Source organism: Psammomys obesus, unplaced genomic scaffold (genome assembly GCF_907164565.1).
Source record: "Psammomys obesus unplaced genomic scaffold, mPsaObe1.curated_primary_1811, whole genome shotgun sequence".
Taxonomy (NCBI): domain Eukaryota; kingdom Metazoa; phylum Chordata; class Mammalia; order Rodentia; family Muridae; genus Psammomys; species Psammomys obesus.
In genome coordinates this window covers 1-18,776 of record NW_026595697.1, presented here as the reverse complement: position 1 = coordinate 18,776, position 18,776 = coordinate 1, and the positions used below count along the sequence as shown (strand labels likewise).

The window sequence follows — 18,776 nt, the reverse complement described above, 5'->3', positions numbered from 1 at the left end:
CACACACACACACACACACACACACACACACACACACACACACACACCAACACACACACGGTAGTCCCTGCTCCCATTGGAAGAAGAATAGTGAAAAACAAAAGCCAATAAAGAACTGAAGCCCTGTTCTCATTAGACAGTTATCCCCTCCCCACCCCCTTTTCCCCGAACCTGGTTACCTCAGTCCTGTTTGACTCTGAATTTGAGTATTCTGCAAGTGGAATCCCAGTCTTTATCTTTCCTTTTCTTTTTTGGTGCTGGGAATGGAAGCTGTGCTCCTGCAGGGGCAGGAAGGGCTAGGGGTGGGCCATGTTGCTGACATACAGTGGCAGACTTACTTCACTCAGCACATCCTCAAGGCTGGGCCCTGAGAATAAAATTCCTCTGCGCTAGGGCCAAGTAATCTTCATCACACTCAAACACCACATTTGAGTTTCTGCTGCAGGACACAGTTCTGCTCACCTTTGCACATCACTGTTGGGAATATTTCACTACCTGTTCAAATCTTAATGTTTTCAATCTTTGTCTTGAGTGTTGATAGTTGAGCTCAAGGTCTCATGCTGTGCTATAAACTAAGCTCCTTCCTCTTGATATTTCCTAGGAATCTTCCTGATCCTTGCTTTCTCTTTTTATTTCTGAATACTAGACTACCTGGGACATGCCTGTACAAAAGTGGCATCCTGGGTGTTGGCTACCATTGGGGAATTTGCTTTATACTATGCATCGGCAAACCTCTTAGCTTTGTTTAGTGCTTTCAAGAGAAACTGTTTTGTTTTCTTTCTATCTTTCTCTCTCTCTTTTCTTTTTCTGTTTTGGTTTTTTGAGACAGAGTTTTTTTTGTGTGTGTGTGTGTATGTAGCTCTGGCTGTCCTGGAATTCACTCTAGACCAGCTGGCCTAAAACTCAGAAATCTACCTGCTTCCGCCTCCGGAAGGGCTGAGCCACCAGTGTCTGGCTTAACTGTTTTTTCTCTAACTGATTCTAAATTTACATTTTCTAGATGTGGCCAATTGGATAGTGCATTGAATGAGGCTACTAGTCGAGTGCGAACACTTGAAAATAAGAATAATTTGCTAGAGACAGAAGTGGTAAGTACTTGTGGGAGTGGCATAATGTTTAAAAGGTATGCACCACTTCGGTTTTGGGCTTACTGACTGGATGTGTAACTAGGAGTGCAGAAGCCTTTTTTTTTTTTTTTTTTTCCTAGACAGGGTTTCTCCATGTAGCCCTGGCTGTCCTACAACTTGCTTTGTAGACCAGGCTGCCTCGAACTCACAGAGATCCTCCTGCCTCTGCCTCCTGAGTGCTAGGATTAAAGGTGTGCACCATCAAGCCAGGCAAGTTTTATTCCTTACATGTTACCATTGAAGCAAAATTTTGGTAGCAAATGTCTGTTTTATATAATGTCTCTGCTTTAATGCCTGGCCCCTTTCTGGGTGGAATACAGCTCTTCACCAATCTAGGTCAGTGTCTAGCGACTGAGTCAGCCTAGCCCTTTGTTCTTTGTTTCAGTTGGCTCAGTCTAAGTGGTAAATTCCACCACAAAGTTAGGGATTAGTATCTTTTTTGTTAATCTTTCTTTCTGGTGTTCTGTCTATAGATGGGGTCTTGCTATGTTATAACTCAGAGGGGTCTTGGACTTGTGCGTTTAAGCAGTCTTTGCAGCTCAGCCTTTCAAATCGGTTGGATTGCAGGCACGAAGCATTTCACCCAGCCTTAATCTTACATTTGACTTCTTGTGGCCTGGCACCTGTATGGAATTCCAGAAATAACCATTGAATGAATTTTAACATGTGAGATAGATTTTTAATTTTGTGTTTTCATAGAGTATGGTTTAGAAGCTCCTATCCCCAACATATTAATTTGAGCAGTGTATTCTAGTCACAGTTTCAGAATTCCTCTGATGTTTGGGGTTATTTTTTCTTCATTAGGTGATCCACATAGTACTGTCTATATAGGCCCTCGAATATTGTATCCTTACATAGCTGTTTTTTTGCTTCCCACCTTTGCATGGAGCTGTTCCATTAGAGTGGTCCTTTCTAGATTCTGTCCCAGGACAGAACAAAGTATCAAAGTAGTTTATTTTTACTTGTATGTTTTGGTTTGTTTCTTTATTTTAATGTCATAATTTAATAGCTAATACTGAGGCACTATTTTCACTTACAACAATTTATCTCTGTCTTTATTGTGTAGAATGATTTGAGAGAACGCTTCAATGCAGCCAGCAGTGCCTCCAAGATTTTGCAGGAACGAATCGAAGAAATGAGAACAAACAATAAAGAAAAGGATAACACCATCATTCGGCTAAAATGTCGGCTGCAGGATCTGGAAGAAGCATTTGAGAATGCCTACAAGCTCTCAGATGATAAAGATGCTAGGCTGAAACAAGAAAACAAAATGTTTCAAGATGTAAGTACCCAACCCAGGAGCTCAGGACTGTGCTGTCTCAGTCTCTCTGACAAAAGCAGCCGAAGGAGAATAGGGTTGATTTTGGCTCACAGTTCCAGAGGGATAGGCCATCGTGATGGGGAAGCCATGCTGCAGGCAGGGAAGGTGTGGTGTCAGGAACAGGAGGTCACATTTCCCACACTGGAGAAGCAGAGGGTGAGCAGGAAGTTCGCCCAGGCTATATAACCTCAAGGTCTAGCCCTTGTCACTCAGGTCCTCTAGGAAGTCTCCACAGCTTTCCCAAACAATGTCAACAGCTTAGGGACCATGTGCTTAAACACTTGGTGTAAGCCTTAGACTCTGAGGTAACTGCTCTAATTCCAGATGCTCTCCTGAGGGAAGCGGTCACTGTCATCTTGCAGCAGGAAGTCAGCTGTAGAAGGTCAACTTTTGAGCTGTCATAACATCTGTGTCTGGCAGGATGAAATGATAGAAGCCAGGTTTAGAGCAGTGCTCTTTTTGAGAGAGGATCTTGCCGTGTAGCCCTGCCCTTGAACTCGTGATTCTGCTGCCTCAGTCTCTTGAGTGCTATAGTTACAGCACTCCTAGGCCTGGCTACTCGTTATTGTTGTTTTTGTGTGTTGCTGGTTCCCTCCTACTCCATTCCACTTCACAGATAGAGTCTCAGGACCTTAATGGTGTCATTTTTGTGTGTTCGTGTGCATGCACATTTGTGTGTATGTGTGTTTGCACTGTCTGTGGTGTGAGCTGCATCATGGTCCTTTAGAGCCAGTTTGGGGTGTTTTTTTTTTTTTTTTGTTTTTTTGAGTTGTTGGTTTCCATTCAACCCCTGAGACAGGGATTTTCTGTGTAGACCTGGTTATCATGAAACTGTAGATCCATCTACCCCTGCCTCCCAAGTGCTGGGATTAAAGGTGTGTACCTCTACCACCTGGATCAGTTTTTTTTACACTTTATCATGTGTGTATGTTTGGTATGTGTATGTGAGTTTGAGCACGTGTGTGTGGAGGTCAGAGGACAACCAAGAGTTGGTTCTTTTACTGTGACTTCCAAGGATTGAGTTCAAGCTTGCATATCAAAAGCTTCTATCTACCCACTGAGCTGTCTGCACAGCCCAGGTTTGACTTTTTTTTTTTTTTTTTTTTTAAGATTTATCTTTATTTTGTGTGTATGAGTGTTTTGCCTGCATGTATGTGCACTATGTGTGTGTGTGCCTGATATAGACAGAGGCTAGAAGAGGGTGTCAGATTCCCTGGAACTGTAGTAAGATGGTTGTAAGCTGCTGAGTGGGTGCAGGGCACTGAACCAGGGTCTCTGGAAAAGCAGCCAGTGTTCTAGCCACTGAGCCATTGCTGTAGACCCCAGGTTTGATTTTTTTTAAAAATAATTTGTTTACTTTTATTTTATGTGCACTGATGTTTAGCCTGCATGTATGTCTGTGTGAGGGTGTCAGATCTTGGAGTTACAGACAGTTGTAAGCTGCCATGTGGTTGCTGGAATTGAACTCAGGACCTCTGGAAGAACTCTTAACCTCTGAGCCATCTCTCAGCCCCTTCTTTTTACATTTCACTTTATTTGTTTTTGTTTGTGTGTGAATGTGTATGTATACATGTATGCATATGCTATGGCCTCATATGTAGAGGTCAGAGGACAACTTGTGGGTCCTGGGAACCAAACTCAGGTTGTCTTGCTTTTAGGCAAGGGCTCTCACCTGCTGTCTTGCTGGCTTTCTAAGATTTTAATACCTGGATTCTTAAGTTATGGCACTTAAATGATGTGAAATCATTTTCAGATCTTGGTAGCTGTGGGCCATGCTTCTTTTGGTTTTAGACTTTACTGTCATGGAATTACATAGATGTGGTTACTCGAGTGAATGGAAGCTGGGCTGATGCTGAGATCTCCAACTGCCCGTGGGAAGTAATTCACAGGCTTCAGTTGCTCTGATCAGTTTTATCATGGCTTGTGACTTCTGCTGTCCAGCACTGCTGCTGTGGGCAGCTGGGATTTGTCATCTGTTTTGTTCCTTCCTCTGGAAACTTTGGGGTCCTGCCCCTTCTGAAATGATGCAGTTTGGTTTTGTGTTATGTTGAGGGGACTTTTTTCTCTGGGAGTTTTCTTATTAGACAGATGTTGGATCTCAGATTGATTCTTATTTTTTAGATTTATTTATTTATTATTTATCAGTATTCTGCCTGCATGTATGCCTACACACCAGAAGAGGGCACCAGATCTCATTATAGATGGTTGTGGTTGCTGGGAACTGAACTCAGGACCTTTTGAAGAAGAGCCTGTGCTCTCAACCTCTGAGCCATCTCTCCAGCCCCCCTCAGATTGATTATCTAACTTTTAAACCCTCATTTTATTTTATTTTGTTTTTTGTTTGGTTGTTTTTAAAAGAGTCTCTACTATATAGCCCTGGCTGCCCTAGAACTCACTGTATAGACTGCCCTTAAACCTACAGACATCTGCTTGCCTCTGAGTCTTGAGTGCTAGTATTAAACACATATACTATTCTGCCCAGCATTTTCAAAGATTTCTTTGTTAATTATGTGTATTAAGTGTTTTGCCTGAGTACACACTGTGCGTCATGTGGTGCAGTGCATGCAGTGCCGGCAGATGCCAGAAGAGGGCGCCAGACCTCTTGGGGCTGGAGTAGCAGCCACCACATTGGCACTGAGAATTGAACCTGGCTCCCCTGGAAGAACAACCACTGCTTTTACCTGCTGAGCTATCTCTCCAGGCCTGGGTATTTTTAAAAAGTGCTCTTAAGGCAGTGAGTCCCCTGAAATACACTGTTCCTATTCTAATGACTTTCCACCCCAGCCATGTCCATCAGTTTTTAAAATGTACTTTTATTTTCACCCCTGCCGTCTGTTCCTCTCTTTTCTTTATTATGTTTTAATGTTAGGGCCTTTTCTACATGGAAAGTTACATTAAGATTGACCTCTTCAAATTAACTAGAAAATAGCTTTGCTGGAAACAGACCTTGGGTCCTCTGGATGGGCAGCAGGTTCACCACACCGTCTCTCAGAACTCTTGGTAACTCAAGTTCCAGGAGAACCAATGCCCTCTTCTAGCCTTTTCAAATGTCTACATACGTGTGACACACACACATTTAAAAAGAAAAAAAAGAAGGTAACTTCTTTGTAGCCCTGGCAGGGTGGCTGACTGGTGGGCAGCATCCTGGGAATGGATTTGTGAATAGGGCTGAGGGTTGTAGAGCTGTCTCAGTTCCTGTAGATCTGTTCTCTTGGCACATCAGTCTTAGAGATTTCTCTGCCCGAGAGAGTACCCAGGATCCAGTTTTAGGCAAAAGAGGGTAGGAAGGCTAGAGGCAGGAGCCTTAACCTAGACCCTCTTTTTACACTGTGTTTTATGTGTGCTTTCAGTCATGCCTGGTAGCCCTGAATCGCAGGTGGTTTAGGCGGTCATCTAATGGCACAGGACATGACAGGGCCTGCAATTCCCCTGCCTTTTTCCCCCTTGCCTTTTAGACATGTTTCTATTATTTTATCAACCATTTCCATACTTTCTGCCATAGCAGTGTGTCCTGCCCTCATCTTGGGCCTTTCTGGGCCTCTCAGTGTGTGAGGTCTCACTGGCCTCAAATTTACCATCTTCCTGCAGCCTCCTAAATGCTATGATCACAGGGGTATACCACCATATGCATTTTTAAATACTACTAGACTTTTTGGCATTGTATTTTTATTTTATAAAATAAATGTAGATGGCTGGAGAGATGGCTCAGTGGTTAAGAGCACTGGCTGCTCTTCTAGAGAATCTATGTTCAATTCCCAGCACTCACATAGCAGTTCACAACTGTCTATAACTTCAGTTCCAGAGGATCCCACACCTTCACACAGACATACATGCAGGAAAAACACCAAAGCATATAAATAAAAAAACAAAAAAACGAAGAATAAATGTAGGAAAGTATAATATGAATTTCATATAATAAAAAAATTTAAAAGACATTACAAATGTTTTACTATTATGTTGAGGGTTTGTATTGCCATTGTTTTGTTTGCTTTTAAAATTGTTTCAGACTTAAAAGTCTTTCAGACATTTTATCAAGAATCGTCCCACCCCTTTCCCAGAACCCTTGCTTCTGTGTCAGCCTTTCCTTAATGATATTGGCAGTTTGAAGGATGATGTTCCTTTATTACTTGTTTAGTCCTGTGGTACAATTCTTTGTTTTCTTTGCAGCTCTTAGGAGAGTATGAATCCCTCGGAAAAGAGCATGGGCGAGTAAAGGTAAAGGGGAGAGGGTTCTGATCTGGGTTTATATAGGGCAAGGTACTGTGAAGCAGAAAGCCCAGCCCTTCTTCCCATTCTCCATCTATGGCTATTTGAAACAGTCCCTGTGTTCCCCCTTTCTGTGCTGATGTCTTTATTTTCAAGTATTTGCCCTGCTTGATTGACACATTTGTGAGATCTGTTAATTTACCAAATACTATTGGATAGCTGCTCCATTTGATATGAGTTGAGATGAACCTAGGCAGAAGAATTGAAGCACTGCATAGATTCAGATGACCATCTAATCCCTGTAAATGTAAACTTAGAATTTATCCATGTGTCTGAATTCTTAATGGAAGCTCTGCTTGGGGTTATATATCTGACTCAGTGAAGCCACACAGTAATGCTGTAAGTGTTTCTAGCCAGTTTGTTGCTTGCAGTAGAAGATTATAGATTTGCAAGCTTAGTAAGTAGGCCTATGTAGCTACGGCTAAGACTATGGGTTCATAAATAAACCACAGTGTCTGAAACATCATTGAAGGTTTTGTTGTGCCATTCTGCTAAGCCTTCAGTCACATTTGTAGTGAAAATAGACCCATCTTAATGTGGGATTGCTTTTTGTTAGGCAGACATTGGGCTGCATCTGCTAGAGTTTCTGGGATAGGCCAGTGTTTATGCTATCGCTTCCCCCTTGAGTTGCCGGGATTGGCTCCACTGGTGATGCCATCCTTGCAAGTTCCATTGTAATCAACAGCTGGCTCCTTAGCCTTACATTTGCTTTATATTACACATTTGAAAGTATGTCTGCATGCTCATCTTCAGTTATGTAAATTCCTTCTCCCCTTAGGATACATTAAACACAACTGAGAACAAATTGCTTGATGCACACACTCAGATTTCTGATTTGAAAAGGTAAGTGTCCTACTAATAAAACATGCTAATTGTCCTTTGTGTTTTTATTGAGGAAAAGAAACTCTCCTGGGGACTTTTAAAGTAATTTGAGATTTGGTTTTATCCTAACCCTGGGACATGTAAATACATTACATTTTAGCTCAGGAGATTCTTAAGTGACTAAGAATTGGTGGTTGAGCCTCAGGTGTTTGTATTTCCCTAGACATTATGTTTTTTTTGTTTTTTTGTTTTTTTTTTAGCATAATGAGAAGTCTGAATGGCAAATACTAGAAGGAATTGGAAGAAGCAACATAGTGTTCACTGAATTATTCTTGCACTCCCAAAGAAAATTAAATTCTTGCTGTTTCCAGGCATTCACTTCTTTAAATACCTGGCTTGACGACCGTTAATGATCTGGCTTGCTTACCTGGGTAACAGCAATCATCCACAATGATCCACATTGCAAATGGTTAGAAAGGTCACAGTTGGGGCTGGCGCGATGGCACAGTGGTTAAGAGCACACACCACTCTCCCAGAGCACCTGCGTTCAGGTCCCAGCACCATGTGAGGCTCATCACACCTCCTGGACCATCAGCTCCAGGGAATCCAGCTTTCTCTTTTAGCCTCCATACCTGCACCCATGAGCACATGCTTACACGTAGACATGTACATGTACACATTATTAAGTCTTTAAGAAAAGGAGTATCTAAATTGACCTCCAAGCATATCTTTATAGTTGTGTATGGATCATATTAGGCCCTGAGGTTAGAGACTCACTTCAGTCTGAAGGATTTACACAGAAAAAGACAGCAAAGCATTTCAATTTGCCACCTTCCTGACCTATTCATTTCTTACTGCACTGGAGGAAGTACCTGTCATGTTAGAGATGTTCCTTTATCTCTGTGAGCCTTCTTGCCAGCCCCCGTACACGAAATGTAAAAGAATGGAAAGGGGGCCCGTCAACACTGTGTGCAAGTCTGACAATTGGAAGTCCATCCTCAGATCCCACAAGGTGGCAGGAGAGAACTAACTCCTGAGAGTTGGCCTCTGACTTACACACGCGCGCAAAGAAGGAAGGCCAGGATAACTGGAAAGAGTTGGCTAGGGTAGTTGTCTTTTGGTGAGTAAATGGAAGGGAGCATTTATTCTGAACACGGCACAAATGAGATGCATTGCTGCCTCATCCGTGGGGTGAGAGTTGCTAGGAATATTTTAGCTTTCGCCTTTTTAAAAATCAGGATGCTTTGGGCAGAGTGCAGGAAATCTTATGAAGGAAGGGGGAGATAGGAAGACCTGGGAGGGTCTGGAGCTCTACAAGAAGAAGAGCAGAACCAAAATGTCTGGGCCTTGGGGTCTTTTCTGAGACTGGTACTCCAACCAAGGACCATTCACGGAGATAACCTAGAAACCCTGCACAGAGGTAGCCCGTGTTAGCTCAGTCTCCAAATGGGCTTCCTAGTAAGGGGAATAGGGTCTGTCTCTGACATGAACTCAGTGGCTGGCTCTTTGATCACCACCTCCCCCTGAGGGGAGAACAGTCTTACCAGGCCACAGAGGAAGACGATGAAAGACAGTCCTGATGAGCCCTGTTAGGCTAGGGTCAGAGGGAAGGGGAGGTCCTTCACTGTCAATGGACTGGGGAAGGGGCATGGGAGGAGAAGAGGGAGGGAGGGAGGGAGGACCAGATTGGGAGGGGATGAGAGTGGGGCTACAGCTAGGATATAAAATGATTAAATTGTAATAAATAAAAAATTATATTTAAAAAATCAGGATGCTATTTTTTTTTTCTTTTTAAATTTAATATCTGCCCTGCATACTTCATAGATTCTGCCTGTTCTCCATTTTTCCTTAGCTATAGTCTGAAGTGCTGCTTCGCATAGCCCAGTGTGCTTCCTGTCCTGCTTGTCTTCCCGGTTTTTGTTTTTTGTTTTCTTTGTGCTTTTCAGAGTTTAATGGTGCCTATGAGGGCAGCAAGCTATCAATGCCTTTCTGAAGAGGGACAAAAATAACATGTGGTAGGTGAGCTCGTCTTTTCAGTCATGCTGCGGTGTGTTTAATTTGTTTTACTGCTTTTGACCTAGGGTGATCTCAAAACTAGAAGCTCAGGTGAAGCAAGTAGAGCATGAGAGCATGCTGAGTCTCCGTCACAGCAGTAAAGCTGCCACGAGGCCTTCCCAGGCCAGGTGAGTGACTCCACTGGGTGTTGGTGCAGTGAGGAGTGCATTTGATGAGGCCCTCTGTTAATCAGGAAGCCAGCGGCAGAGTATCCTGATTGCCTTAGATGTGCACCAAAGTCACAGTCGCTAGATGTCGTTCGCATCCTGACAAAGAAGCAATTTGGGGGTAAGAAAAGCAGGGCCTGGTGGAGTGAGAGGATTGGACATGCGCTGTGTCCTTGATGCTTTCACCATCACTTTCCATGTGACCATAAGCATTTCTCTTACTTTTTTTTAAAGTCCTTTTTTTTTTTTTTTTCCATGTAAGCAACTTTTAAAAACCTATTTCTACTGTTTTTTATTATGTGTCTGTGTGGGTATGTGCACTTAGGTGCAGAAGCATGTGTCTAATTCTTGGAGCTGGAATTACTGGCGGCTATGAGCCTGTAAGTCACCCGACATGGGTATTAGGAGCCCGGCCTTGAACTTGGGTTCTGCGAGAGCAGTGAGCTCTGAGTCAACTCTCCAGCCCTAGGCATTTTTTAATGAGAGCTGCTTGGCTTTCCATTCCAGTATTTTTTGTGGTCTTTGTCCTTTTAATGAGGTAAATGTCTGTGTGTACAGTTGTGCCGTTGGTGCCTTTCCCACTTCAGTGTAGATGACAGTCAGGTGTGGTGGTGCATGCTTCTAATCTCAGCATTTAGAGGCAGAAGCAGCTGGATTGCTATGAGTTTAAGGCTATCCTGGTCTACATAGCAAGTTCCAGGACAGCCAGAGCTACATAGAGAGACCCTGTCTCAAAAACAAAACAAAACAATAACATACCAATGTGAACAACATGTTTTTTTCCATAAACTGGCCCACTTTGCAAGTCTGCTGACCTTTGTAGGGTCCTCCCACAACCTGAACTCCGTCGTCTAATGTGGACATTGTCCTGTGCTCTCTAGATCTTTGAAAAGAAGGTGTCATGGAGCACAACTTTAATCCCAGTACTTGGGTGGCAGAAGTAGGTGGATCTGTGGTCTACATAGTGAGTTCTAGGACAGTCAGGGCTACACAGAGAAACCTTGTCTCAAATTTAAAAAAAGTGGAGAAGAAAAAGTAAACAAAACTTTCTCAAGTGTGCAATGCAGTCTTGAATCGTTTTTATGGTTCCTGCTTTAGTCAGAAGTTGCAAAGGGATGGAGCTTCACTTTAACAGCCACCTCTCCAGTGACAGCTGCAGCGGGAGTGCAGTTTATTACCTATAAGAACAAGGACCGACAAACATTTTAAAGCTGTACCACTAAAATCCAGACATTCTATCTTTTTGTTAATGGAAAGACCTTTGAGGACGGATCTATATTAAGTTGTGGCTTTCGGTTTTAGTTCTTTCAGAAATACCTTTACTGTAATCTTTGTTTGGTTTAGGTTTTGTGTCTGAGACAGTCTCTATAGCTGTAGTTGGCTCAGTACTCACTCTGTAGCTCAGGCTGGCCTCAGGCTTCCCAAATGCTAAGATTGCAGGACTGCACTGTCCCAGCACTGTGTTAGCTGGATGACACATGTACAGAAGAAGGTTTTAACTATCAGAATTCAGGTTTTAATATGATTTTGGTGTAAGGTAATGAGTAGGTCATTATTTTTTAATGATGTTTGTCAGTTGTGATTTCTAATCTTCCTAAGCTGTAATTATCAAAATACTTTCTATATCTTTGTTGAGTAATCATAAATACAATAGAATGGATTCTTATATTTATAATAGAAAGGTAGGGGGCTTAGTGGTTTAAGAGCACTAACTGCTTCTCCAGAGGACCTAGGTTCAGTTCCCAGCACCCACGTGACAGCTCACAACTGTCTATAACTCCAGTTCCTGAGGACCTGACATCCTTATACAGACATACATGCAAAACAATGTACATGAAAAAAAAATTTAAACAAAAAAAAAAAGAAAGAAAGAAAAGAAAAGGACTGGAGAGATGACATAATTAAGGTCACTTACTACTTCAGAGAACCAGAATTCTTCTCATCCTCCATGTTGGCAGTGAACAATCGCTTTAGCGGATATGACAGCCTCTTCTGAACTCTATGGGAACTGCATTCGTGTACACAGGCCCACACTCACAAACACACGTTTACCTATAATAAAAAAAGTAAAAATAAAGAAACGTTAGGGCCTGTGATATGTCTCAGCAGGTAAAGACAATTGCCACAAAGTGTAATGAACTGAGCTTGCACCCTTGTGGTGGAAGGAGAGGATCAGCTTCTAAAAGAAACAACTCTTCTGACCCTTTGACCTTCACATGTGAACCATGACGTACATGCATACCTACCCCTACAATAAAAAAATTCAATAAATCTTAAAAAACAAAAGTTAGCCAGATGTGGTGGTATGTACACTTGCAGTTCCAGCCCTCGGAAGGTGGATATAGGAAGATCGGTGGCCATTCTTGGCTACATACGTGATTGATACCAAGCCTGGTATCAATGTGTGTTGTAAGACCCTGTCTCAGACAAACAAACCAGACAACAAAAAACACAAACCAAACAAAAGAAAGGTAAAAATTAAATTTTTGAGAACAAGCAAAAGAAGAGGCATAAGTTTGGAGGTGGGAGCCCTGTTGTGGATGGGGTGCACGGTTCGAGGGTCGTGAGGGTGCTGCCCATACGTGGTGCTGCAGGTAGGAGGCAGAGTGTCGCATGATGTGACCTTCAAAGGCTTGGCCCCAGTAAGCTTTTTCCACCGGCGAAAACCCATGCTACTAAACGTCCATAGTTTTCCCAAATAGTACCCGTATCTCAGGAACAGATGTCAAAACACATGAACCTGCAGGGAACATTGTACATTTACACCATGATTCATGGCCTGGGTAGTCACAGCAGAAGTCATGTGGGCCCTGTGTGAAGTTGTGGATCAATCACACATGGCTTTCTAAGTCATTGTCAGGCATTTAGATTTTAACTTTTAATCCATTGATAATCCTCTTGAAGATTTGATTTTATTTTAGGGTTTTTTGAGACAGTCTGTGTAGCCCTGGCTGTCCTAGAACTTGCTAAACATTCTGGTCTCAATCTGATCCTCCTGCTTCCTTATCCTGAATGCTGGGATTAAAGGTGCGTGCCAGTATGCCTGGCATAGATTTTAAAGTCTGTAGTGTGTGTGTCTGTGTGTGGTGTTCATTTGCCATGGTATACATGGAAGCTAGGGGATAATTTCCTGGAATCCTCAGAGTCGTCTTTCACGTGGGTTCTCAGGATCTAGGTCATTGTCTTTTGAGACAAGGGCCTTATCCACTGAGCCGTCTCCCTGACCCCTGAAGATTCTGGTATAATAAAATAATGATACCTGACTTTTGCATTTGTAAAAACTGTTTGCCGTGGGAAAGAAATGAAACAGGAAAGCATGGAAACAATGAGATGAATTAGAGCATTTCAGTGCTGGGAGAGCTGGGTGTGTGGTATCTGTAAGAACAACAGTTGAAGGCCAGGGGTAGCTCAGGGTACAAAGGTGTCTGCCACCACGCCTCACAATCTCGTGGTAGAAGAAGAGAACCAATTTCCAAAAGTTGTCCTCTGACTTTACATGCAACACCATTGAATGTCTGTATACACACAAAATAAATGTAATAACTTTTTTTTTTTAGCTACAAGAAAAAAGAATTTGCAAGGTTCTGGAGGTGGAATCTACAGAACATGGTTGTATCTTGGCTGGTGAAGCAAGAGAGGGACAGCTCAGCACACCTAAAGACCCCAGACTTCCTGTCACAGACATGGACTTGAAGCAGAAATCAAGTGGGCAATTGTAAATGTAGGCTTGCAGATCAAAACTTCTAGGTTGGAGTTACAACCTTGGAGCCAATTATTTCCCAGCAGTGCTTACAGCTACAGAGGAGTGACAGTAGCTGAGTGTCAGTATGAGTGGGCACAGGACAGAGTCTCAGGAACCCTGCTTCTTTATTGGGTTTGGCAAAGAAGCCTGTGCAACAGCTGCTAGAAGTGGGGAGGGAGGAGGGAACGAAGCAGCCACAGTCACTAGGTGCTGCTGAGACATTGGACAGTGAGGACTGATGAAGCCAGTTGGATCTGCAAGGTGGAGGCTGGGTTGACTCAGAAGAGTGTGGAGAGTAAGAGACGTGTTTGAAGTGTACCGAAGACAGCTACGTGTCTAGCAGCTGGAAATGCATATTTTGTGATGTGCTTACTCATGGTAGCTGTGTATAAAAAGAAAGGTTAAACAGGTTCCAGCCTTTAGGCCAAAGCCAGCCTATGCGATCACTTTTTATGATGTGTAGGACTACGGAATTTTCAGTGTTTGGGCAGGGCTGGGCCTTATGTAACTCAGTTGATAAAGCATTTGCTTTACAAGCTCAAGGGCCTGAGTGTGAGCCCCAGAACTCACATGAAAATGCTAGGTGTGGGGCTAAAGACATGGCTTAATAGTTTAGAGCACTGGTTGCTTGCTCTTTCAGAGGACCTGGCTTTGATTCCAGCACCCATATGATAGCTTATAGCCATCTTCAGTTCTAGGGTAACTGACACCCTTTTCTGGTGTCCACAGGCAACAGGCATGCTTGTGATGCACAGACGTACATGCAGGCAACACACCCAGGCACATAAAATAAAATAGAGTAAATTTAAAAAATGCCAGGTGTGATAGCGCCTCTTTTAATACTAGCACTGGGAATTAGGAAATAGGAGATCCCTGGTACTCATGATTATCAGTTTGGCCGATGAAAGACCCAGTCTCAAAGGAGAAGGACAACCTTTCTTGAGGATGGCATCTGAGGTAGTCCTCTGGCATCCATGTGAATGCACACATGCATAAGAGATACTTGGGGCTGGATGTTTAATCCCAGCACTCAGCAGGTAGAAACAGGCAGCTGTCTAAATTCAGGGCTGACCTGAACTACACAGTGAGTTCCAGGATAGCCAGGGCTAAAGGGCTAGATTGTGATGTTGTCTTAAAGAAGGAAAAAAAAAAAAAAAAAAAAAAAAAAAGCAAGTCAGTCCATTTACATAACATCTTCCTGCTTTTGTGTGACAGCAACAAAGTTGAATAGTTGGCGATGAATATTGTTTGTCCTGCAAAACCTAAAATATTTGTTTTTGTTCTTTTGCTTTTTGTAGAGAAAGGTGTTACAAATATCTTTTCTGGACTGTCAACTTGTAGTAATTTTAAGAGTGTAATATAATATAGAACAATACAATACAAACCTAGTCAAGGAAGAAATCAAGTGCTCTTTTTTTCTTTTTAAAGAGATGGTGACTGGGGCTGGCAAGATGGCTTAGTGGGTAAAGGCTGTTGTCACCAAGCCTGAAATGGGTTTGATCCCTGGACCCACGAGGTAGAAGGAGAAAACTGATTCCTGAAAGTTGTGTTCTGAGCTCTACAAGTGCTCCACAGTGTGTGCATCCCCTCCCAGTAAACACAGACATACAGAAAGAGATTTCCGAAAAAGACAATCACTTCCTAGGTCTTTATATGTCAATTATTCTTTCACATTATAAGTTAACCACGTTTTTTTTTTTGTTTTTTTTTTTTTTTTAAGTCTGTACCAAGTCAAGCTACTGTGTTTTCCAGACAAGCCATAATCACTTGCTCTGTTATCCATTAAGTAATCTGAAGAGATTACAAAAAAAATTTTAAAGTGATGGTGAGGAGACCCAGGGCCTGGAAAATCCTAGATAAACCGTGTTACCAATGTACATATTCCTGACCACCAATAGGAAATAATTAACACCAATTTCAGCACGTACTGTAGTTCTGAGTATCTCTTGGGATCTTACAAATACAATCAATATCTTAAAACTACATGGGAATGCTGAGTACCAGTTGAGAACAACAGCTGCTGTGGGCAGGGAACTATAGGATTAAAGAGGCTCAGCAGGGCTTTGGCTTTATTTGTAGTGAAAATAGTGTAGACCAGAGTAAAAGAATACCTTATGTTCAGTATGAGTGAATTGAATATTACCTGTGTGTATGCATGCTTGAAATCTTTTAAAAAATGTATACAATTTTAAAGTGTATGTGCATGAGAATGGGCTTACCACTGCTTATGTGTGGAGGCCAGAGGCCAGGGGCCAGCTTTCAGTGGACAGCTCTCTCCTTCCACCATATGGGTCCTGGTGTGTGTGTGTGTGTGTGTGTGTGTGTGTGTAATTTGTTTTTAATTAACCATAAAAATAAAGGATAGGTATTTAGAATACAAAAAAATCTATGATAAATCAGTAAGAAAGAAACAATTTCCTCCACAGAAAAATGGTAAAGAGATTTGAAGCTGTACAAGAAAAGAAACTTAAACAGCTAATAGCAACAAAAAGATGCTCATTGTCCTGAGAAATCAGGAAAATTCCAGTTAAAATAATAGTATGTACCATTCTTGTCATCAGACAGGCCAGACTTAATTTGTTCCAAAGTTTGACAAAGCTGAAGAACGGAACTCACAGATATCAGTGACTACCTCCAGGCTTGTTTAGCAGATGATTTGGTAGTAGCCAAAAGCATGAAGGTGATGGATACATCCCAAATTTCACAGATATTTGCTTTAGGTTAATTCTCCCACATTTATTGTAGCATTGCTGAGATAGCATCTACTTCCAGGAAACAAAATCAGCAGAGTACATTCAGACTGGAGAAATGACTGACAGCTCCGAACGCCAACATGAATAATCATGAACATACTGTTGAGGAGAAGCATTAAAGGGTGTGGATAGCATGCCCTTGTTTAACAAATGCAGCTATACATATGTATACAATGTTATGTCTCACAATTAAAAACAAATATGGCTAAGATCTAAGCATCTGTTAAGGCTGAGAGTAGGTAGGTGGGTGCTTGTTGTAGTATTCTCTGTAATTTTCCAAGAATGTTTGAAATGTTTCTTAATTTAAAAATTGAAGGAAAAGGGCTGGGGTGTTGCTCAGTGGCAGAGAGCCTGTTTAGCAGTGAACAAGGCCCTGGACATTTCCAGGCTCATCAAGAGATCTTTTCTGAAAGGACAATTGTGACCTGGGGTTGAAGTGAAAATAGAGGAAGGACTAGTCTTAACGGGTTAAGTATGGCAGGAGCAGAGAGATGGACAGTGCATTTGCTCTCTTAGGTTTTACTTTTTCTTTGAAGTTGGACCTGAGGTTATCTCCTGACTGAAGGCCGCCATGAAGGGCTGTTACGGAAGGGGAGCTTTCTGATCAAGGGGAAAGAGCATTCACTCAGGATGGGGTTGATGCACAGCCACAGTTAGGTGACTGTTTTCCGTCAGCTCAGCCATGGGAGTGTGGACAGGTAGTAGCTCCCTGTTGTCAGTCAAGCTTGGGGTTTTGCTGTGGGGCAGAGTTGGCGTTGGGGTTGTGAATAGTTGAGGTGCCAGCTGTGCATTTCAGACTGGATAGAGAGGAACTAGTGAATCTGGGATTGATTGGTGAATGGAAAATTCATGAGCTTGCTGGCTGGTTGTTGGGGTGGTGCTTGGCAGCAACAGGAACAGAAAAGTGGAAGAGGGAGGGGGTGTTAGTTTCTGGAGAGCTGTGCTCGCTGATTGTGACAGAGTTTAGTTATACCCTTGTAGGTTGATGACTTTCTAGATGGAGTCACTGGGTGTAGAGCTCAAGGAAATTGTGTAGGGTGGTGGCAACAGCAGGTCTGGAGATGAGATAGGTTTGTACTGGTTAGTTTTGACAACGCAAACTGGAGTCATCTGGGAAGAGGCAACCCCAACTGAAAAAAAAAATACCTCTCTCAGATTGGCCTCTAAGCAGATCTGCTTGACATTTTCTGATTGACATTCATGTGGGAGGGCCCAGAACTATGGGCAGTGCCATCTCTGGGCAGGTGGACCTGGGCTGTGTATAGGAAAGCTGGCGGAACTTGAGCATGGAGAACAAGCCAGTAAGCATCATTTCCTGCCTCATTTCCTGCCTCCAGGTTACTGCTTGAGTTGCCATGTTTAAGTAGACTGGACTGGACTGGACTGGACTGGAACTCAGATCCATCTTCTCTGCATCCTAAAGGGCTACCACACCCTGCAGTGGTTCAAGGTCTAAGATAGGGCAGGGTTTGACTAGATGTAAACCTTGGCAAACAGGCTTTTTTAGTTATTATTATTATTATTATTTACATTTATTTGTTTATTTGAGTAAGTGATGTGAACCTACAGGAAGCTAGGTTTTAAAAAATACTATCATTTGCATTTTATTCATCATCACGTGTGTGTAGGGGTGGGGTGGGGGTGTGTATGTGAAGGCTGGAAAAAAAACTTGCAAAGGCCTGTTCTTCATTTCTACCGTATGGGTCCTGGAGATTGAACTCCATATACAGACATGGAGTAATAGTAATAGTCTAGCACTGGGCCATTGGTATTGTAGCTGCTCGGAGGAGTTGGATAGCAGCATGACACTTGTGAATGTGATACCAGAGAGTGCAGGTAGTGTTTGGAGGGAGTGGGAGAGCAGCCGTGCCTTTCCTCCTTACTTTGAGCTGCTGTGGAGAAGGGGACTGAGTGTGCTAGAATGTAGACAGGGACTGCAGAACCTTGAGTACCTGACCCTCCTCTATCTTAGGAGGATGTTCAACAGTTCAGTTCAGTCTCAAAACCTTAAACTAGCTGGGGGGTGTGTGTTTGTGTGCACACTTTTAATCCCAACACTCGGGAGGCAGGTGCAGCTATGGTTTGAGGCCAACCTGGTCTAAGGAGAAAATTCCAGGATAGCCAAGGCTATACAGAGAAACCCTGTCTCAACCCCTTCCCATCTCCCAGAAGTAAAACAACAAAAAAAGTCCTTAAAATAGATTATTTTTGTTTTTATTTCTCAGACAGATTTTCTTTCTGTTGTCCTGGCTGTCCTGGGCTTGCTTTCTAGACCAGGCTGGCTTCGAACTCACAGAGATCTGCCTGTCTTTGCATCCCCAAGTGCTGAGATTAAAGGCATGTGCCACTGCCCAGCCTAGAATTAGTTTTTTTAGTGTAGTTGTGCATATGTGATTTCTAAATCACTATGCAAATATGTAAATGGGTTGTCTTGACTTAGTGTTTGGTCTAAATTGAAGTGCAAGGGTCTGGAAAGATAGCTTTGTGGTTAAGAACACTGGCTGCCCTTCCAGAAGACCTGGG

General features: G+C 42.7%; 1 protein-coding gene across 1 annotated transcript; it reads left to right on the top strand.

Annotated features, from left to right (window-relative positions):
* Positions 1 to 1,000: 1,000 nt before the first annotated feature.
* Positions 1,001 to 9,719, top strand: LOC129685849 (M-phase phosphoprotein 9-like; the record flags this gene model as incomplete). The annotated part of the gene is given in 5 exon segments (XM_055619358.1): positions 1,001 to 1,088; positions 2,194 to 2,409; positions 6,616 to 6,663; positions 7,493 to 7,557; positions 9,618 to 9,719. Coding segments are annotated over 5 exon segments (519 nt in total), but the record flags the coding sequence as incomplete, so codon positions are not given.
* Between the last annotated feature and the right edge of the window lie 9,057 nt (positions 9,720 to 18,776).